This window comes from Geotrypetes seraphini, chromosome 6 (assembly GCF_902459505.1).
Source record: "Geotrypetes seraphini chromosome 6, aGeoSer1.1, whole genome shotgun sequence".
Lineage (NCBI taxonomy): Eukaryota > Metazoa > Chordata > Amphibia > Gymnophiona > Dermophiidae > Geotrypetes > Geotrypetes seraphini.
The window spans coordinates 230,053,875-230,077,136 of NC_047089.1; the positions used below are offsets into that span (position 1 = coordinate 230,053,875).

The 23,262-nt window shown below is 46.9% G+C and overlaps 1 protein-coding gene across 1 annotated transcript in view; it reads left to right on the plus strand.

The window, feature by feature from the left end:
- LOC117362792 (trifunctional purine biosynthetic protein adenosine-3-like) overlaps positions 1 to 23,262 on the plus strand; it is a 102,824-nt gene that overhangs the window by 55,410 nt on the left and 24,152 nt on the right. Inside the window, exons 10-16 of the mRNA XM_033949768.1 lie at positions 1,017 to 1,185; positions 4,892 to 5,123; positions 5,986 to 6,068; positions 13,513 to 13,622; positions 15,190 to 15,388; positions 16,111 to 16,362; positions 22,009 to 22,161. Coding sequence (XP_033805659.1) covers positions 1,017 to 1,185; positions 4,892 to 5,123; positions 5,986 to 6,068; positions 13,513 to 13,622; positions 15,190 to 15,388; positions 16,111 to 16,362; positions 22,009 to 22,161 — 1,198 coding nt within the window. The remainder of the gene's footprint in view (positions 1 to 1,016; positions 1,186 to 4,891; positions 5,124 to 5,985; positions 6,069 to 13,512; positions 13,623 to 15,189; positions 15,389 to 16,110; positions 16,363 to 22,008; positions 22,162 to 23,262) is intronic.

Genomic DNA, 23,262 nt, shown 5'->3' on the forward strand with positions numbered 1-23,262 from the left:
AAACATTGTAATAAAGTACACTTCTCTTTCCGTACTCATGACTTCGATTACTCACAGCTGTTTGCCTCCCAAACAATAGTAATTTTTAAAGGCTGCCTCTGATCCATCCCTGCCTCCCTCCTGTGTCCCGGACTGCTCCAAACCTTACCTATTGGTCTAGTGGTTATGCGGTGCAGGATAGATCTTCCTATGCTCCTGCCCCGTGCAGAGCCATCAACAAAAGTGGCTGCCGTGAGTTCCTGTTGTAGTTGCGTGAGACCACGGGAACTCACGGCAGCCATTTTTGTTGACAGCTCTGCACAGGGTAGGAGCATAGGAAGATCACTCCTGCCCCACTTCACCGCTAGACCACCAGGTAAGGTCTGGGGAGGTCTGGGACGCAGGAGGGAGGCAGGGGTGGGTCAGAGTCAGCCCTAAAAGTCATATTTGCGGACCCGGCTCTGCCTCTAACCCCTGCGAATACGGAGGGAGAAGTGTACATGGTAATGAATGAACTACAAGAAAGCAAGCCAGATGCATATGGTTTATGGAATAAGATATGTATAAACTGAATTAGGACTGGCATTACTGATATAGATGGTTTATAGTTTGCCAGTCAATAAGAGGTTTTCACCCTCGTTAAAGAGATTTGTGATAGTATTAAAGCAGCTTAGCTTGTCCCGTTGTCAGTGAAACATGCTATATGTTTTTTTTGAGGCTTTTTCTCCACTGTTGTTAAAAATACCACATACTTCTCAGTGTTCTCCCATTTTTTGGCATAGTAACTTTCAGAATAAGTTTGTTATAGAATTACAGTTACTATTCAGTAATCATTGTTGTGTAATACCTGTAGTAAATTCTGGATGGAGATTTGGCATGCATCTGAAAAGAAATACAGAAGCACGATCATCATAAACTTAATTATTATTCCTGAATTGAAATCTTGGTTGTACTGGTTCTTTCTTTGTTTCCTGCTGTTAACCCTGTAGACCACTGAACAACCTATTCTGCTTTCTTCCCATAACGAATGTTGGTAGGTCATTCTTCCGCTCCTGAAAAGCGATTTTTTTGAGGTGATTTGCGCCACGGTAGAGCGCAGGCTTTGTAACTGTATGCCAGTGTGGCTGGAGAACAGAGCAGCAGTCGCTGTGGTAATGAGGAATGACAAGCATCCAGATGACAATGTCAGAGGACAGGAAATAACTGGTAAACATTGCACTTTGGTTTTCTCGGCCTGGCAATTTACTCTTGTTCATATAGGGTTACCACATGGCTCCAGTAAAAGGAGGATGGATTGAGACATCCGGGTTTTACTGGTTTTACTTCCATTGCTTTAAATGTATTTATTTATTTAATAAAAAATTTCTATACCGCATACAACTATGCAGTTTCCATATCACATACATAAAATCTTGTTTCCCTCCGATTATCACAAATAACATAGACATGTCAAGACAACATCGTTAATCGTCCCTGTTATAACAGGGATAGAGCACAAATTCAATCAATTCAGAAGTACAAACAAGCTTTAAATCATACATTGATGTTAGAAAAATTCTAAAAGGTGATTATCAACTGAACTATATCTTAGCATAAGAAGGTATTGGCAAATAATTGCGTTTTCAGCATTTTCTTAAAATTCATCCTCCCCACACAAAACCACAGGATACCAGGCACGGCATTCCATAATTCTACGCCAGCCACAGATGCTCCGATCCTAGCATCCATAGTCAACATTCTACCCTCCAAACTTAATTTCATCCCATTTACATCTCTAAGCTCTCTTCTCGGTTTATAGATCTGGAAGAATTCTTGTAAGATCTTTGGGGAAGCGTGATACAGTGTCTGATATAAAATCGCCACAATCTTAAACTGCACAATCTTAAAGTGCATTTTCTTTAACACAGGGGTTATATGGGTACTCCTTGGAACCCCTGTGATTAATCTTGCAGCGGAGTTGATAAACATTTGCAAAGCTCTCAACTTCCCTTTCACAACTCCTAATTACAATATAGTGAACTAGTTGTTTAGCCCGTTACATTAACGGGTGCTAGCAGCCCTTTTCCCTTATTTTTACCTCCTCCCTGTCCAGCAACACCTCCCCCCCTTTTCCTGCTCCCCCCATATAGCAGTAGCCCTTCTCCTTTTATCTCCCCCTGTCCAGAAGCACCCCTCCCATTCCCTCCTCCCCATGTCCAGCAGTAGCTCTTCTCCTTTATGTCCTGCTCCCCCCCCTGTCCAGCAGTAGCCCCAGGAAAAGAGTGAGGATCACAGGACCAAAGCTTTTACTCCAATCCTCTTGATGCCTGACATCCAAGTAGGGGAAATCCACTCTCCCCACCTCCTTGCTCCTGCTGCACTTCCTCCTCGGCTATACACACGCACACAAACACTTACATACAGCTCTCCGGCTCCTCACGCCCCTCCTCCACCTTCCGCTTCTTCGGCAGGGGCCAACGTTTTCTTTATTTTCTTTTGTTTTCTTTTCGCGTGTTGGACCTAACAGCGCGAGCCTCCAGCAGTCTAACTCTGAAGTTGAAAAAAACTTCGGCCTGTCTCCGTGCTCGGCTGCGGCGGGCTACTGCTGCCGCGGCCTGCAGCCACCGACAGCCGCAGCGGCCGACATCCGTCTTGACTTTTTTTTTTTTTTTTTAGTTGAAAGACGCGGCGGTGGCTCCTCTCATGATCCCCACCTGCGTCGGAAGTCCAACGCAGGCGGAGATCGTGAGAGGAGCCACCGCCGCGTCTTTCAAAGAACCGTAAGCCACGCATGCGCACTTCCTATGTGTTGCTACAGCTCACGGAAAACCGGCGCACACATAGGAAGTGCACATGCGCGGCTTACTATTTTATTATATTAGATTACAATAATCCACCCTACTCAGGATCAATGTCTGAACCACAGTATGGAAATTGTGTGCTGGTAATATTGGCTGCAATCTATAAAGCATTTGAAGTTGCATGTATCCCACCCTGATTAAATGGAAGTAAAACCCGGATGTCTCAATCCATCCTCCTTTTTCTGGAGCCTTATGGTAACCCTAATTCTGAGATGTGGTGACTAGAAATGCACACAATATTCGAGGGTCAGTTGCATCTTGAATACTGTGTTTAGTCCCAGTTGTCATATCTGAAAAAAAAGATATAGCAGAATTAGAAAAGGTACAGTGAAGGGTGACAAAAATGATCAAAGGGATGGGTCGACTTCCCTATGAGGAAAGGCTAAAGCGGGCTCTTCAGCTTGGAGAAGGGACAGCTTAGGGGTGATATCATAGAAGCCTATAAAATAATGAGTGGAGTGGAAAGGGTAGACGTGAATCGTTTATTCACTCTTTCCAAAAATACTAGGACTAGGGGACATGCGATGAAGCTATCAAGTAGTAGATTTAAAACAAACCGGAGGAAATATCTCTTCACACAACATGTAATTAAACTCTGGAATTCGTTGCCGGAGAATGTGGTGAAATCAGTTAGCATAGCGGGGTTTAAAAAGGGCATGGATAATTTCCTAAAAGAGAAGTCCATAGGCCATTATTGAGATGGCTTGCGGAAATCCACTGCGTATTCCTGAGATAAACAGCATTAAATCAGTTTTAATCTTATGGGTTCTAGCCTAGGTACTTGGGACCTAGATTGGCCACTGTTGTAAACAGAATATTGGACTTGATGGACCTTCGGTCTGTCCCAGTATGTCGATGTTTATGTATTCACTAGTCTTATAGCCCGTTACATTAACGGGTGCTAGAATATATGTGTGTGTGTCTGTCTTTATTTTTTTCTCTCTCTCCTTAGCCGCTTTCTGTATTTCTGTATTTCTGTTTGTCTTTTTTTTTTTTTTTCCTTGGCTGTCCACTACCACCCCTTGCCTGCTCCCCCTGTCCATTCTCTCTTCCTTTTACCTCCCCTGTGTCCTCCACCACCCCATCACTGCTCACCTTATCCAGCAGAAGCCCTTCTCCCTTTGTTTTACCTCCCCCTGTCCATCATCACCTCCTTCCTGCTCCCCCTGTCCAGCAGTAGGCCTGTCTTCATTTTTCTGCCCCCCTCCCTGTTCATCAGCATCTCTTCCCCTGTCTATCAACCCCTTTTCTGCCCCTCCATTTCCGTGTGTTGCAGCATTTCCCTCCCACCACACTTCCCTGTGCAGTATTTTCCTCCCCCCATACCTTCCTCCTGAACTCCATGTTAAAATGCTTTCCAGGTTTGGCTGCCGCGGCCTGCAGCCACCGACAGCCACGGTGGCCGACATCCGACTCGGGCCGCCGCGGTTGACATCCACCTCGGGGGGGAGGAAGAGAGAGAGCGAAGAGAGTACTGTAGGGGCATGCGCACTCCTATCTGCAGGTCCCTACATCGCGGCGACGGCAAAGTTACTGTAAGGGAGACGCCAAGAGCAATAATGGAGCACTGGTGTGCAAGGGAACGACGGCGGCGGGGACGGCCAACTTACAGGAAGGGAGGGAACGCAGGCGGGGATCGTGAGAGTAGCCACCGCTGCGTCTTTCAACAGGGAGCAGGCCAGACCGTAAGCCGCGCATGCGCACTTCCTATGGGTCGCTAAAGCTCACGGAAAACCGGCGCACGCATAGGAAGCATGCGCGGCCTAGCGTTTTATTATATTAGATATACACGTTGGAAATGCAGCTGTGAATCATCTACAGTTGCCCACTTGGAACAGGTTCCTCATAATACATGAGTGTATAGAATCTGATATTTAAAAAATGTTATAACGTGGCTTCATTGTGTATAATGTATTTTTTTTATTATGGCTTTGTAAGCCAGGGATATCGGTGTGAGCATTCACAGTGTAAGACAGATGAAAACACTGTATATGATTTAATTAAGGTGCAGATCAACAAAAATGATGCATCATCTTCATACTGTAGTCACAGAATTGCTTAATCTGTTGTAGGGATATTTCAAGCCGAAGAATTAGGTCTTCTAGTGTTCCACGGAAAGACAGCAATGAAAGATGGTAAATTGGTAACGAACGGAAGAAGAGTCCTTACAGTAACAGCTGTTAAGAACGATCTAACATCTGCGGTGGATGAAGTCGGCAAAGGGGCAGCAGCTATCCAGTACCCTGGGGTGATTTACAGAAAAGACATTGGTTATCGGGCTGCAGCCTGCCTAAAGCAGCCTAGGTGAGCGTGACTGAAAATCATACCTTTATTTATACATTCCAGATTCAGAAGCTCATCAGAACAGATCATGATAGTGGGTGGGTGGGAGGAGGAAAATGTATTTTGAGGATTTAAATTACTTAATTATAATATTGTTAGCACATCATATGTCTTATTGTATTAATAATTGGGAGAAAATGATTGTTTTATGTATTACTTGTGTAGTTAATAGTGCGTTTTATGCAGTATTTTATGCTCAATTAATTGTATTGCACTGTCGAAGTTTGAAAATCAATAAAGATTTAAAAAAATAAACTGTGGAAGAGCTTCTTACCACGGGCCAGAGAGATTAATGCTCATTGGAACTGAATAAGCTTCGGAGCATTTACCTCGCCTGCCGGTGACCAGCATTGAATATCTGGGAGGTTTTTTTGGCTGGCACTAACTTAACCAGTGAAGCGAATATTGTGAACTGGCCAGTTAAATTAATAGCAGCCAAAGATAGGTCTGCTCTTTATGTGACCTGATTTGAATATTACTGGTTATCGTGTGATATAGCCAGTTAACTTTTTGGCGCCGACTGTAAGTTTTCAGCAGAGATAAACAATTATCTCACGCTGAATATTCAGTTTAGGCACCTAAATACTATTTAACTGATCAGTGGCTGTTTCTGGCCAGTTAAATAGCTTTAAATATCAGAGGCCTATTCTTCCATTTTGTATTTTGGGGCCCTAAATCTACATTATTTCAAGAGTGTGAAATATAAATGTTTGAAAGATTTTTTTTAATTACCTGTAAGACAGTATGATTTTTTGGCTGCAGTGTGTGCCTGGTATAGTTTTGCTAACTGTACTTCAGTCAACTGTTTGCTGAACTTTTTCAGATGTCTGGAGTACCAAACTAGCTGTGAGGACCCGGCTATCACAGATATTACCACACATACTTGTAAACCATTGCCTCCAGCCGGTAAGGTTACAACCTACTGTGTTTATCAGTATGTATAATTTGGAGGGAAGGGGGGACGAGGAAGGCGGTGGGGGAAGGGACGCCACCGCCCTGGGCGCTTCTCACCCTTACTATGCCACTGTAAGTACCTACATGGCACAAATGTGCATGAGGGAAGTCTCTTTCATTTGAAAGGAAGCTCTGGAATGAGAAGGCATAGGATGAAGTTAAGACATGATAAGCTCAGGAGTCATCTCAGGAAATACTTTTTACAGGGTGGTAAATGCGTGGAACAGTCTCCCGGAAGAGGGGGGTGGAGACAGAGACTGTGTCTGAATTCAAAAGGGCCTGGGATAGGCACATGGGATCTCTCGGAGAGAGAAAGAGATCATGGTTACTGCGGATGGGCAGATTAGATGGGCCATTTGGCCTTTATCTGCCATCATATTTCTATGTTTCTACTTCCTTGTCACAGGACCAGGAAGTGACATCAGTGGGAGCGCTAAGGCCGGTGTGAACAGCAGCTCTGCATGCTGCTCGCTGCCATCAAAGAGTTATGGGGAGAGGCATGCAATGGGGAAAAGTTACACTGGGAGGATGTGCATGATGGGAAAAGGTGCTGGGGGATGCACAACGTGGCGGTGCTGGGTGCCACCATCCTGGGCACCTCCTACTCTTGCTATGCCGCTGCTAACCAGGTAAGTAAAAGCTGCCCAAGCTACCCGGGCACTGAGTTGAATATCTGCCAGTGCCTGGGTAACTTTTGGGTAGCCTGAACTTGACCTGGCTTTGAATATCTGGGCTTAATTTAGCTTGCAGCTGTCGATGGCTTAAAAATTACTCATGAGAGGTCACGTGGTGTCATGAGCGCGTGAGGACGTCTCCTCGCTCGCTCCGGGGCTGCCCTGCCGATTTTTCCCTAATATATGCTGACTGAACCCCGTTCTTCGCGCGCACGCCACGGATTGTGCTTGCGCTAGCACATGGAACAATACATTACCAGATCCAGGGATCTAATGCACGCTAAATCTGCCCGCAAGGATCGAGATCGGGTGCGGCCTGGTGACCCCAAAATGGCGGCGAGCCCCGCGGCGGCGGTATCGAGCCTGACAGAAGCCGCATTGAGCGACATCAAGGAAGCTCTGGCCCAGGTCCTGGGACCGAAATTGGAGGTGCTGACCGCGCAGATCACTAATATAGAAACGCTGCTGGAAACAGCGTCGGCGCGCACCACAGAACTTGAGCAGCGGGTTTCTTCCCTGGAAGACACTGGTAACACTCAGAGTGCCGACCTTCTTGCATTACAGGCGCAGGTTCGAGCCCAAGCTGATAAATTAGATGACCTGGAAAACCGGTCTCGTCGCTCGAACCCGCGCCTGATGGGTGTCCCGGAAACGCTCCCGGATCGCTCGCTGCCGGAATTGATGGAGGGGTGGCTGCGAGAGGAGCTGCCGCTTTCTTCTGCTGCGGGGCCTGTGCGCATTGAAAGAGCGCACCGCTTGGGCCCTCGCCCTGGCCTGGAAGCCAGACCACGTGTGGTCATCTTAAAGCTCTTAAACTACAGACACAAAGTGGAGATTCTACAGCAGTACAGAATCAAGAAAGATGCTTTGAAATATGATGGCTCCCCGATTCGCATCAGTCAAGACTACTCTACGGCCCTGCAGGAGAGGAGGAAGCCTTTCTATTCATTGTGTGCACAGTTGTCGGAGCTCAAGCAGAGGTTCCAATTCAACTACCCAGCTGTATTGCGGATCCAGCGAAATGGGATCTGGAAATCCTTTCACTCGCCAGATGAAGCGGCTGCATTTATCAAGCTTCTTGGTAGCCCAGATTCGGGGGCTGACTGACTGAACTGTTACTAGTCTTGCAGTGTGGTTTATTTGTGCTAATGGCTAGTTCTGGTTCATTAGCGGGGGGATTGTGTCTTTTGATGGGGCGGGGCGGCCCTGGACGGGACGTCTTGGGTGACCTCTTAGCTCCCACATGTGGGGGAAGATTGGGGCTGTTGGGGGGATTTGGGGAAAGGGGGGGTCCTGGGTGGCAGCGACATTGTTACTAGTTTATTTTGTTTTTCCTTTTCAGGGTTGTCCTGGGCTAATTTCTTTCAAAGTGGTGAGGGTGTCTACAAAGTGTGTGTGTGTGAGTCTTGGGGTGGGGCTGGGCACCCTGGGACTCTGTTTTCCAGAACTCATTGCTAGCTGTGGTAGGTCTGGTGTTGGCCTCTGATGGGTGACCGGAAGCTGCGTATACTTTCCTGGAATGTATCGGGCATTACTTCCCCCGCTAAACGCACAAAAATTTTGTCTCAACTGAAACATCACTCGGCAGACATAGCCTGTCTACAAGAGACTAGACTTACGGATTTAGAACACCAGAAATTACGCCGGGGTTGGGTGGGGGACTTGCATTATGCCTCCTCCCCTGGAAGAAGGGCGGGGGTGGCGATTCTATTTCGGAAGGGTCTGCAGTGTACAGTCCAGGTTCTGAGGCGTGACACTCAGGGTCGGTACCTTTTGGTGCGGGTGGTTGGATCTGGGGGGCCCTTTCGGCTTCTGGTGGGATATGGCCCTAACAAATATCAACACTCATTTTTTCAAAACTTGGTTAATATTTGTTTGCGAGATTCAGACTGTCCCCTGATTGTAGTGGGTGATTTGAATCAGGTAATGGACCCGGGTGTGGATCGCTCTGGAGGAACGGGGTCATCGTCTGGGAGGCTGACTAGGGGGATCCCTTATCTTTGTCGAGCTCTGGGACTGGTGGATCCTTGGCGGCTCTTACACCCCACGGAGAGAGATTACACTAATCAGTCCAGAGCCCATGGTTCTTTCTCCAGGATTGATTATGCACTTTTATCTGAAACGCTGTTTGCGCGGGTCTCGGAGGCCACCATTGGCCCTCTTGAGGTGTCGGACCATCACATGATTTGGTTAGATGTTGCAGTGGGGGGCCCTGCGAGTTTGGGGGCGGGATGGAGATTCCCTGCGTACTTGCATGAAGATGTTCATTTCCGGGAATTTTTAATGACCAAATGGGAGGCCTATTGTTCCTTTAATGCGCAACATATAGAACAACCTATTTTATTTTGGGACACAGCTAAAGCGGTGTTGCGGGGAGATATTATAGCTTACGTTGCCTCTAGGACCAGACGCATTGCACATCGCATAGTTCACCTTGAGCGTCATTCGCGGCAGTTGAAACGTGAACTGCTGAATTCCCCGTCGGTGGCTACTAATGACATGTATAAAACGGTTTTGGCTGAGTTGAATACTCTTATACATGAACGCACGAAGAAACTGTTATTTTATAGAAAGTTTCGATTCTATAAACATGGAAACAAGACGGGGAAATTGTTAGCATCAGTAACAAAAAGCTGGTCGGGTTCTAGATATATTCCTATGATCCGTGAGACCTCGGGGAATATGTTGACCTCAGCAGTGGCAATTGCGGATTGTTTCAAACATTATTTTGAGGCCTTCTATGCTTCCCCGGGTCCCTATATGGGTCCTGATGTGAGTGATTACCTAGAGGACGCGGGGATGCCTAAATTATCTCCTGCCCAGAAATCTAGACTAGATAGGCCTTTACTCACACAAGAAGTGTTACGAGCAATACAAACATTGAAGACTTGTACGGCTCCGGGGCCGGACGGTTATTCTCCAGAATTCTATAAGATCTTATCTTCGGTCCTGGGGGAGCCCTTGCTAAATTATTATTCAGCAGTTCGCGACTGCGGTACATTTCCCTGCTATGCGAATGACGCTCTCATTACTTTGATTCCAAAGCCATCTAAACCGCCCACCGAGATTGAATCTTACAGGCCGATTTCACTTTTGAATGTTGACATAAAAATTTTAGCTCGAGTACTGGCAGATAGGTTAGCGCCTTTGTTGCCTTCCATCATAGTGCCAGAGCAGGTGGGGTTTGTTCGGGAGCGGCACTCGGTTTTGAACGTACGGAGAGTGTTGATGGCGTTCTCGCGGGCACAGCATACTCAATGTCCGGGTCTGTTAGTTGGACTGGATGCGGCAAAGGCCTTTGACAAGGTTCAGTGGCAGTACCTCTTTCATGTATTACAGCATGTAGGACTCCCGGACAGTTACTTGGCCTTACTCCGACCGCTTTATTCAAGCCCCACCGCCTCGATATTAGTAAATGGAGTGCGTTCTACTGGCTTTGTTGTGGGTAGGGGGACTCGCCAGGGATGTCCTTTGTCTCCGCTGCTCTTCTTGTTGTACTTGGATCCTTTGTTGCGTACTCTCCAGAGAGATGATGAGATTGTAGGATTGTCCGAGGGTTCTGCCCAGTTGCGGGTGTTGGCATTTGCCGACGACCTTTTACTCACTCTGGGGGACCCACATCGATCCCTGTCTCGAGCGTTGGACATCCTTGATGAGTTTCATCTTTATTCTGGCTTGACTCTTAATAAGCAGAAATCCCTGGCTTTGCCAACTTCAGATACTGTACGTCAGGGTTGGCAGGGGGAATTCCCGTTGCAATGGGCTTCTTCTTCCTTGCGTTATTTGGGGGTGGTCATACCTCGGGACCTGGATGGACTGTACACTGCAAACATCTTACCTTTGCTCCGTCGTACGGAGTCTACTCTTTCTAACTGGAGACGCCTTCCCCTGTCCCTTTCGGGCCGTGTTGCCCTCTACAACATGATGATCCTGCCCCAATGGCTTTATATCCTACAAATGCTCCCCCTCATGCTTTCCCCGGCACATGTATCTCAACACAATTCTCACCTTACCACATATTTATGGCAGGGGAAGCGGGCTAGGATTTCTTTATCCAAGTTGATGTTACCTCGTAGGAAAGGGGGGTTAGGTCTCCTGAGTGTTTCTAGATATAACCTTGCCTGCCAGTTACGACATATTCACGATTGGTTTTGTGATACTAACTATTTTTCCTTGCCGGAGATTGAATGCTATTGCTTTAAACCCTACCATTTTAGTTATTTATTACATGCTCTCCACTTGCCAGACCTGCCACAGCTTCGCTCGCATCCACTTCTGCCGGCCATGCGTAGAGCTTGGAAATCACTGTGCAGACTGTTGAAGATCAACTCCAGGGTGACGTCTTGCTTGCCCATTGCTGGTAATGGAGATTTCTCACCTGGTCTAGATTCTGGACCGTTTCATCGCTGGACTTCAATGGGACTTCAATACGTCTCCCAGGCTGTACACCATACGGGACTTCCTATCTCCTTTCCCGATTTAACCACGCAATTCCACTTTACCGCAGCTGACTGGTTTGCCTACAGACAATTACAACATTACTTGCGGAGCTTGACGCCGGCGGTGCTGTGTGAGGAGACCTACACTAAATTACACGAAGTACTTGGACTGACAGCACAGGACCTGATACCCCTGAAAATGTATCATGGGTTACTGCTAGACTGCTTGGGAGATATAGACTTCCTGGCACTGGCCAGGAAATGGACGGAGGATTTGCGGGTGTCCATCACAGCTGAGATGATTCAAAAGGGACTTCGTTTGGGGAGTGCTTTACGCCTCTCTTCCATGGAGTGGGAACGCAATTATAAATTCATCTTGCAAGCCTTTTACCCCCCCAAGAGAGCTCATATAATGAGGATTAGTGCGGAGCACAGTTGTGGTAAATGCGAACAGCCCATGGCATCTTTTGGCCATATGTTCTGGACCTGCCCACTGGTGTCTGCCTTTTGGTTGCAATTGATATCTGCCGTGGCCCAGTTATGGGGGTGTTCTTGGAGACTACATCCGAGTTTCCTTATTACTTTACAAATTCGTTTCCATCCACCCAAGCCGGGCTGTTCAGCTTTTCTTAAGAGGACTATCCTGCTGGGGAGGAAGTGTGTTCTGTTGCAGTGGCTTTCTTCTCAGCCCCCGACTGTTCAGCAGTGGAGAGCATTAATGCTGCAGCAAATGTTGCTGGAGCGCAAAGACATTGTGGACTTGTCAGCCAAGTCTGGCAGACTTTTTCGTCAATGTTGGTATTCTTTTAGTTTGACCTTTACTCCCTGTATTCGTAGACAACTCTGGGATGCTTGAGCTGCTTTTTGTTTATTTCTCACTTTGGTTCTAGTTGCTGCTGCCTGGGTGGGGTGGGCGGGGGGTTTGGGGGGGGATTGGGAATTGAGATGGTATGGAGAAAAAGTTTTGTTTGCTGTATGCTGTCATTTTATTCTCTTGTTCAATAAACATATTTACACATAAAAATTACTCATCACCGCAAGCTGAATATCGGATCCTTCGTTTATTGCAGCCTTTTTTTGTATGCTGTAGGGCAGGGGTGTCAAAGGCCCTCCTTGAGGGCCGCAATCCAGTCGGGTTTTCAGCATTTCCTCCATGAATATGCATGAGATCTATGTGCATGCACTGCTTTCAATGCATATTCATTGGGGAAATCCTGAAAACCCGACTGGATTGCGGCCCTCAAGGAGGGACTTTGAGATCCCTGCGTAGGGTTATCAGATTTTCCGTTTGGAAAATCCGGACCCCCCTAGACCCACCCCCAGGCCCACCCAGCTCCATCCATGCCCGCCCTGTTATGACCCAGTCCCGCCCCTAATCCCACCCTAGTCCTGCCCCTGATCGCCTGCTCTGGTTGGGCAGGAGGACATCCACGCATGCACAGATGCCCTCCTGCCCAAGGGCGATTTCTTAGAAACTTTTCAAAACCTGAACAAAGTTCCAGGTTTTGAAAAGCCATCTGGACCCCCAGGCGTGTCCTCAGTAGAGAGTTGCGCGGGGACAGAAATCCCACTCATCTCCGCCCGTCCCCGCCAGGATCCTCTCCGTCCCCACCCGTCCCCGCCAGGATCCTCTCCGTCCCCACCAGGATCCTCTCCGTCCCTACCCATCCCCACCAGGATCCTCTCCATCCCCACCCGTCCTCGTCAGGATCCTCTCCGTCCCCACCCATCCCCGCAAGGAATTACCTCCATCCCTGCCCATCCCCATAAAAAGCAGCAATTACTTCTGACAGGATCATCAATTCCACAGTTTCTTTTGCTGTTTTCCTTGTGGAATCTCTTTGGTGGAGCCCTTTTTTTGTTTTCTGTTCAGGTAATTAACTTATAAACCCCCTCTTTTACTAAGGCTGACGTGCCCATTATATTATATGGACGAACCCTGCTTCCAAAGCCTTCCATCCCCGTGGGTTAGGGGGGATTCCCGCAGGACCCCCGCGGGACCCCCGGGATTCCCGCATCCCCTTTCCCGTGCAGACCTCTAGTCCTCAAAAGGAGGACACTTCTGGGGAAAGCTGGACGTCTGGTAACCCTATCCGTGTGTCAACCTATGGGAATTATTAAAAAAAAAAAAAAAAAAAAACTTTTCCCTGTTTTGGGCCTATGAGGAAATCCTTATTGGATGGGGCCTTATATTTGCTATCCTTTTCTAAATGGCAAGAGATAACGGATTCCATCTTGTCTGCTCTGTTGGAAAGCTGCGTAACTACTGTTTGTCCCCAGCAGGTTGCCGCGAGGCGCATGGAAGGGCGTCTGCCTTCTTTGACTTGAAAGCAGCGGGTTACATGGATCCCATACTGGTGTCCGCAACGAATAGCGTTAGAGACCAGCTGAAGGTAATTCAGTGCTTTTTCATCTTGCAATCGCTGTGTTCCAAACAAGTCCTGGATGGGGCTACCAGACGTCCAGGAAAACCCAGCCTCTTATTAGAGGCAGTGGGCACCCGAAGGGATTTCCAAAACCCGGGTTTCGGAAGGCCCAGATGCTCAGGGCCGGGTCTGGATGTTGTCTGCACAAGTGCGGATGTTGGCATGATGACGTCATAAGCGCGCGACACCTTCGCGTCGGCGTCGGCGCATGCCCAAAGAACGTCTAGACCCAGCCCCGAGCTCAGGGAAGGGGAAACACGTTTCATGTGGCGGCGAGGCTGATGGCAGAGAAAATTTGGTAACCCTACACCTGGAGGTGCGCCTAATCTAATCTGGTTTTCAGGACTGCAAGAATGAATGCATATGTCACGGCAGTGGCGTAGTGGGGGTGAGTGGCGCCCCTCTCCCACTCTTGTCCCCGCTCCCCCCTTCCCCGTACCTTTTTATCTTTGGCGCCAGCAGTCACGAACTTGCTCCTCACGTCGGCATCGGTGCTCTTTTTGACGTCACTTCCTGGATGCGGGTTCCGGAAGTGATGTCAGAGAGAGCACTGAAGCTGAGATTGTGATGTCATAATGCCTCATTCCACCAATGCCTAAGAGTCAACCTCATCAGTGATGTCACAATGGCATGATTGTCCTGTACTCCCCTCTGCCCTCCAACCCAGCCAGCAGATTAACCATTCCCCTTAACCGTATCTATGACATCCTATTTGTCTGTCTTGTCTGTTTAGATTAGATTGTAAGCCCTTTTGAGAAGAGACTTTTTTCTTACTCGTTGTGACTCTGTACAGCGCTGCGTGCGTCTGGTAGCGCTATAGAAATAATTAGTAATAGTAGTCGAAGAAGTAAAACCCGGATGTCTCAATCTGTTCTCCTTTTTCTGGAGCCATATGGTAACCCTAGTCAGGGGTAGGCAATTCCGGTCCTCGAGAGCCGGAGCCAGGTCAGGTTTTCAGGATATCCACCGTGAATATGTATGAGATGGATTTGCATGCACTGCCTCCTTGATATGCAAATCTATCTCATGCATATTTATTGTGGATATCCTGAAAACCTGACCTGGCTCCGGCTCTTGAGGACTGGACTTGCCTACCCCTGCCCTAGGTAGAGAGGAAGTAAGCGAGTAGTAGGAAATGGGGAGGAGGGAGAGAAAACCATTTATTTTCAACATTTGTTATAAACAATATTGTAGAATGGTTTGTGGAAATGGCCTCACTTATTTTCCATCCCCTTCTATCTCTAAACACGGTTTCTCTATCTCTAGAGCCCAGTCACAGCATTTCATTTTTTTTCTATCTCAGGTTGTCTCACTCTGTCTCCGATCGCTGCACCACCATGTCTTCTGTTTCTGGTCCACCCTCTCTCTTTCCAATCCTTAGAGCACTGCCACTATTTCTGCACCTGTCTCTGTGCCAGTGTGTGCCCTTCGCACCTTTTGGCCACATTGCTCCTCCCATTGGGGTCCCAGCTTGTGCCTCTCCACGTCTTGAGCGTCAACACAGCTTCACTCGACTCTTCCCCTCTCTCTACAGATCGCACAGCTGTGTGGTAAGCATGACACCGTGGGCCAGGATCTGGTTGCGATTTGTGTTAATGACATCCTGGCTCGGGGAGCGGAACCTCTCTTCTTCCTGGATTATTTCACCTATGGGAGACTGGATGTCGGTGTGGCTGAAGCTGTTGTAGCTGGAATAGCAGAAGCCTGTAAAATCGCAGGATGTGCTCTTCTGGGTATGATTACGCTTGATAAGGGTCATTTATTAGTGGGCACCTAGATAAAGTGAACAGCTGGCAAAAAAACCTACTAGTTACCACAAAAAAACACTCAGCTACTTGAAACATACAAACTTTTTTTGGGGGAAGGAAAACAGAATCTCAGACATCCACACCACCGACCAATCATAGATTTGTTGGTAACATTTGGATAGGAGTATCTTTCATTGATCCTTAAAAACCTTATTTTTTAATTTTTTGAAAATTGTTACTGTTCAACTGCTTCTTATATCTATATCAATATCTTAAACTATTCTTAATGAATTCTTTCATAAATAATTATCAATATTTTAAAGCCTTTGATTAATAAATCAAATAATATACTTTATCTTAGCAGACTTCAAAACCAGCCAACTTGCAAACCAGCAGAGATAAAATCTTAGTGGACTTTAAATAACAATAACGTTGTTTGTGAGTAGATAGGCAGGCATCATTCAGAAACAAGGGCCCAGATTCACTAAAAGATAGCGATTCAATCGCTGTTGGCCGATTTTAAAACAGCGATTGATTCACTATCTAGTTTGCGTGCAAATTCAACATGCATTCTTACCTGACAGACCAATCTTACACCTATCTCCACCTGGCAGCTTGGATCTCTCAGCTGCCATGCTTTCACTTGTGTTCATTCTAATATTTGGTTTTCTTTCATTATTTTTTTTTTTCCAATCTTATCCCCAAAGGTGGAGAGACTGCAGAAATACCAGGCATGTACTCCCCTGGAGAATATGACCTTGTAGGGTTTGCGGTTGGCGCAGTGGAGCTTGGGCACATGCTCCCACAGCTGGAGAAGATACGGGATGGGGATGTTGTCATTGGAATAGCTTCTTCTGGGCTGCACAGCAAAGGCTTTAATACTGTGAGAAAGATTCTTGAAAAGTCTTCCTGGACCTACTCCTCCCCGGCTCCAAGCAGTGAAGGACACCATACCTGGGGTATGTCTGAACTAGCATCTCTACTTAGCTTTATACAGTATGGGACTTTATTTTAGAGTTTCCCAAAAAGACACCAAAAAAGAGGAGTCAAAGTCACAAATATCACATAAAAATGAGCAACTAACTAACTAACTAACAGCGATTGATTCACTATCTAGTTTGCATGCAAATTCAACATGCATTCTTACCTGACAGACCAATCTTACACCTATCTCCACCTGGCAGCTTGGATCTCTCAGCTGCCATGCTTTCACTTGTGTTCATTCTAATATTTGGTTTATTCTAATATTTGATTATCTGCAACTGGGGAATCAGTTTCTTCTTGTTGGGCAGACTGGATGGACCCTGAAGTGCTGCGGTTCGGAAGGGTGGCCAATCATCATTGCGGCAGGGAGATGAGCCATCTCTCCTGCCGCGATGGTTGCGGTGGGGGGTGGGCAGGTTGCCGGGGCCGCTGAGCTCATTGCGGCAGCCATGATCAGCTCAGCGGCCCCTTTTACGGCACTTATACCTGTTTTAACTTGGTCTAAGTCAAAACGTATAAGTGCCGACTAGGCAGCCTGTTTTAGGTTTTGGTTATATCTGCTGTAAGACTATGTCTAGGCTGGCCCACCTCCCGCCCTTTCCCCTCCTCTAAAAATGTCTCTTTTCGCTCTATACGTTTAGAGGCAGGGGAAAGGCCTAAGCTGATTTTAGATACGTCTACAATCAGCTTTGGTTATGGGTACTTGGATGATGAGGCTTTTTGATCGTCCAATACCCTTTTAGGCCACTTTTTAAAAAAATTATTTGCCCATTAAGGTTTAGTTTAGTTTGTGAAACGCTGGCCACCGTCGGTGTACCGAACGGCTGAAGATAAGTTGAAAACTTTTTTCATCTATCTTTTTGAGTTTTTCACAGCACAACATAGAGTTTTTCAACTTTGAGGAAGATTTTTTGCCAATGAGGTGACCACTCAACCACCTATAACAAGCCACCTTTGTGGAGATGAGAGGGCCCTCTACAGAGGCTTTTTCCTTCCATTTAATGTGTTGCGGAGACTGTGTTGTTCTGGTATTACACAATTTGACATCATGCATTAATTTATGTGAAAGTGTTACCATTTATCATCATTGATTTTTCACTATATCTGAGTCATTTTGGCTACAATTGAAATAGGACAGAAGAACAGAAATGGATGACACATTAGGAAGGGGTAGCTCTTCCTTCGTTGGAATTGGGATGAGTGGGGATGTCAAAGGTTGTAAGCATCCTTAAATGAAAAAGATTTTAAGTGTGTTTTAAATTTGTCAAGATTTGTCTCTTCCCATAAATATTGTGGAAGCGAATTCCAAAGGAGAATATTCGCTTCCGATTGGTATCATAAAATAGCAAAACTCAAAAAGAAAAACACATTTTTTGTTACATACTCCCCCCCCACACACACACTTTTACTAACCATAGTGCAGTTTTTAGCACTGGCTGCAGCGGTAGCAGCTCCAATGCTCATAGAATTCCTATGAGTGTCAGAGCTATTACCGCCACGGCCGGTGCTAAAAACCGCACTACGGTTTAGTAAAAGGGGGGGATATTGACATATTAAGCAAAGTAGATGACAGCAGATAGACTTGTTTGGTCTATCCAGTCTGCCCAACAAGATGAAACTTGTAGCAAAAGGTATGATGCAAGAGGCTCTCCTAAAGAAAGAAGAGCAGCCCTCAAAGCAAGAGGCCTTTGGGAGCAGCTCAGGACAGAAGGAGGAGGGGCATAAGCCAATGGGGAGCATTGCTCAGAGGAGGAGCTTCTGCCTTTGAGAGTCTGACTCAAGGCAAGTGGGAGCAGCTCAGGGCAGAAGTAGGAGGGGCATAAGCCAATGGGGAGCATTGATCAGAGGAGGAGCTTCTGCCTTTGAGAGTCTGACTCAAGGCAAGTGGCCTTTGGGAGCAGCTCAGGGTAAAAGAAAAAGGCCGGAGTGGGGGGGCCACTATCAGTACCTAGGGTCAGGAAGAGCAGAGGTAACAACTTTCTAGTGGGGGCCCTTTAACTGGTGGTTGGAGAGCTCTGTTGTGGGCTAGTACATCTGAACCCCAGTGGGGAAGCACACAAGAGGCTTCTCTTGAAGGTCCACTGAAGGAGAAGGACCTCCAGTGTGCCATTGGCACCAGGGATTCAGTGAAGGAGGAAGGCCACCGGGGTGCTGTCAGCACTAGAGGTCCCCAAGAGTGACCAGCAGAGGAAGATAGCTCTTGTGAGGACAGTGGCCCTCAGCGCCAAGAAGGAACATCCAGAAGACTGCAGCAGGGGTAAGCCTAGCCAGTTTGAAAGCCCAGCAGCCATCTGCCCAGGAGAGTTCCAGAGGAAGGGTGAGATCTTGGGACTGGGTGAAGGTGGACCATCAAGGAGGGACTTAGGCACACAGCCACATAAATGTGGTAATGAACTTCCAGATTCTGAAATACCTGGCCTAGAGTTGCCAAATAGACATTAAAAAATAATGCCGATAAGGCTGACCCTTAAGGAACTCCCCTTTGCAGGTGAACAATCTGAGAAATCATTCCACCACTCGTAACCTCTAATAAGGAAGTGAACCAACATAGTACAACCCCATCCAGTCCACACTGACGTAATTTCAACAAAAGTAAATCCACATCAAGGGATACTACACAAAAATATTTTTTCTCATCCATCCTTCTTAAAGTGTTCGCAGATGACAGTAATAAAGTCTCCATCCCATGCACTGTTCTAAACCCATGCTGAAAATTATCCAGACATTTAGCCTGATCTACAAAATCCCTCAGCTGTCGTAACACCACTTTTTCCAATTACTTTTGCTACCATCAGCATAATTGAGATGAGTCTATAGTTAATAATAATAATAATAATAATAATAACTTTATTTTTATATACTGCCATACCACAAACAATTCTAAGCAGTTTACAAGGGAAGAGACTGTATACAGACAGCGACATTACAGCGAACTTTTGAATTTACATTGGCTTAGTTTAGTCAGGTTTATCTGGAAGTGTATTGGGAGTACATCAGGTTGAGGTGGGGTCAGAGAAATTTGTCAAAGAGATAGGTTTTTATTGACTTTCTAAACGTTTGGTACAAGAGTGCGTTTGAGATGAAGTTGGTTAAACATTTGTTCCATTTGCCTGCTTGGAATGATAGTGTTCTGTCGAGGTATCTCTTGTTAGGTGCAGCCTTTTAGGGATGGGAAAGCGAACAAGTAGGTACTGTGTGTATTAGTTGTGCCTGGGAATTCGATTTGGTGGGACAGATAGGTTGGGGATGAACCTGTCATGGTTTTGAAGCAAAGGCAAGCAAACTTAAAAAATGACTCTTGCTTCCACAGGCAGCCAGTGTAGTTTTCTATAATATGGGCTTACATGGTCTGATTTCTTGAGGCCATAAATGAGACGGACTGTAGAATTTTGGACGACTTTCAGTCGTTTGATGGTTTTTTTTTTTGAGAGATCCCAAGTATATAATGTTGCAGTAGTTAGCCAGATTCTCAGGCTCCAAAGAGTCTCGTTTCCAGAGAGGTCTCACAGTCACCGTTTTACACTTCTCTGGAAATTCCCCAGGCAATAATGATTTATGATCATGTTGGTCATGTTTATAAGGAGATGCAGGTAATGCACCTTCTAAACAGATAAATCGATCAGTGATGTGATGTATGTGCTATGCTGCAAGTGATGTACTTTTCTTGGGTGACAGGTCAAAAGCACGCAACGACAGGTCAAAAGCGCGTGATGACAAAGGCGCGCAGACAACTGAGCGCAAGGCGGAAGCGCGCCAAAGAAAAACAGGATTTTAAAGGGCTCCGACGGGGGGTGTGGGGGGGGGGGAAACCCCCCACTATACTTAACAGAAGATCGCGCCGGCGTTGGGGAGGGGTTTGGGGGGGTTGTAACCCCCCACATTATACTGAAAACTTCACTTTTTCCCTAAAAAAGAGGGAAAAAGTTAAGTTTCCAGTAAATGAGGGGGGTTACAACCCACCAAACCCCCCACAATGCCAGAGGGATCTCTGTTAAGTAAAGTGGGGGGGGGGTCCCCACCAACACCCCCCGTCGGAGCCCCTTAAAATACTGTTTTTCTTCGGCGCGCTTCCGCCTTGCGCTCAGTTGTCTACGCTGGGTTGTCATCGCGCGCTTTTGACTATGAACCCTTTTCTTGAGGTACCAAAAATGAAAGGATGTAGGTTTTCACAGGGATGTAGCCGTGGATGAGCTTAGGTGGGTGGGTGTCCAGTTTTGTGACCGTGGATGGTGATGGAGTGGTCATGACCATTGAGTTTTAAGCAGCAAAGGGCCCCTTTTATTAAAATGTATTAAAATTTGGGCTTAGCAAATCTTAGGGCTCCTTTTATGAAGCCGCGTTAGCAGCTTCATCGCACGTGACTTTTTATCACGCGTTAACCCCCGCGATAGCCGAAAAGCTACCGCCTGCTCAAGAGGAGGCGGTAACGGCTAGCGCGGCCGGCAGTTTAGCGCGCGCTATTACGTGCGTTAAACCGCTAACGCAGCTTCGTAAAAGGAGCTTTCTCGCGTGTTAAGCCCAGATTCGATGCGGAGAGTCATTAGAGAGTTGTTTTTTAAAATAATTTGCTGGTCCCACACTGTATACTTGCTGTATTACGCTTCCCATGCCCCCTCCCAACAAAACTTTGAAAAAGGACGTAATGCATGATTAGCATGTGCAGAGTCAATATACCGCAAAACACTGATGCATTTTGCAGTAATCTTTTATCCACGTTAGGGTTCACCATCCTTTAGTGAAAGGACCCCAAAATCTCAGTTGAACGGTGTCTAGGGGCCTGAAAGATAATTGAATGGGGGTGCATGGCTGAAAGTTTGTCTATATCGAAGTCAATAAATAAAAAAATAAAAATATGTTCCCGTTACAATTGCTAATAAAGATACTTTAAAAAAAAAAAAAAACAACAACCCTCATACTAGCCTTGCCACTAGGATACTCTGTACCATGATCTAGACGCTATATTTGGCCACTTTACGAGTAGATCGGAGAAAGTCATAATGCCGCTTTATAGAGCAATGGTCAGACCACACTTGGAATACTGTGTCCAACATTGGTCTCCCAACCTAAAGAAGGATATAAAACTGCTGGAAAGGGTGCAGAGACGAGCAACGAAGTTAATAAGAGGTATGGAGAACTTGGAATACGAGGAACGACTCAAGAAACTGGGACTGTTCTCCCTTGAGAAGAGGAGGCTGCGAGGGGACATGATCGAGACGTTCAAAATGCTGAAAGGCATCGATAAAATAGAGCAGGAAAATAAATTATTTACATTGTCCAACGCGACACGGACAAGAGGACATGGTTTGAAGCTAAGGGGGGACAAGTCCAGGACAAATGTCAGGAAGTTCTGTTTTACGCAGCGAGTGGTAGACGCCTGGAATGCTCTCCCAAAGGAGGTTATTAAGGAATCCACTGTGCTGGGATTCAAAGGCAAATTAGATGCACATCTCCTTACGAGAGGCGTAGAGGGATATGGGTGACTAAAACTACATCAGGTGTATACCTGACTGGGCCTCCACGTGTGCGGATCGCCGGACTCGATGGACCATGGGTCTGATCCGGAGATGGCAGTTCTTATGTTCTTATCTGTATTTGTAATGTATAATCTTCTATTTTAACAGGAGAACTCTTGCTAACCCCAACAAAGGTCTACAGTAAGACACTTTTGGCTGTCCTCCGGTCAGGGCATGTAAAGGCCTACGCTCACATCACTGGAGGAGGCCTCCTGGAAAACATCCCCAGAGTTCTGCCAGAGTCCCTCGCTGTAAGCTTAGGTAAGTTTTTGACGTGGGCACGCCTTGTATCACAGTCCTGTAGTTCTGATTTGATATGCTTTCAAAATGCTGTTTTAAAGTTTTATTTCCAAAAGTTCATCACATCTGATCCATGCAATGATATATTTACCTGTACACTTCAGTGGCATAGCTAGAATTGAATGGGTCCTGGGTGGAAAAATTGAGATGGCTCCCCCCTCCCTAACACCATCGCTCCCAAGGTAGTAGGGACTGAAGGGGGAGAGGGTACACATTTCCTAAAGCTGAGAAATGTAATAAATTCAGAAAAAAACAACTTTTTTTTCTACCTTTCTCATCTGAGCATTGCTTTGGTCCTAGTGTCTCTCTTCTGCTTTTTTCTTTACTCTCTCTAGGGTCTTCTGTTCTTTTGACATTTCCACTCATGCCCAACAATTCTCCCTTTCTGTTTCCTCCCTTACCTCAGCACTTCTTTCTCTCCCTCCCTGCATTCTATGTCCCAAGTTCGTGCCCCCTTCCTCTCTCCCTTCTCTGTCTAAAAGCACTCCTTCCCTCTCTTCTGTGTCCCAGGTTTGGGTCCCTCCCAAGTCCCAAAACGGTCCCTCCTTTATCCCAAGTTCAAGCCCCCTCTTTCTCCCTTCCTTGGTCCAACTCACGCGTGCTCACTCCCTCCTTCCTTTTCTTTGGCCCAACTACATCGGTGCCCCCCTCTCGCAAGACTGTACCAGAGCCGTCCAGGTCGGCTGCCTCCTTCCTACCTTCCAGCCGCACTTCTTCACAGGGCTGCGGGCCCTGCACACTGCACGTGGCTGACCTGAAGCCTTCCCTCTGATGTCATCTCTGATGTCAGAGGGAAGGCTTCCGGGTCGGCTACAGGCAGTGTGCTGGGAGCATTGCACGCTGCTTTGTAGAGGAGCGAGTGTGGATGGAGGGCAGGAAAAGGAGCCACACTAAGGTATTCGAGCCCCTCGAAGTGCCTCCAACCCTGTGGGATCCCTGTCCTCATGGGATCCCTGCAACCCCAGGGGGTGTCCTTACGGGATCCCTGCAACCCCAGGGGGTGTCCCCACGGGACCCTACAACCCCAAGGGGTGTCCTCATGGGATCCCTGCAACCCCAGGG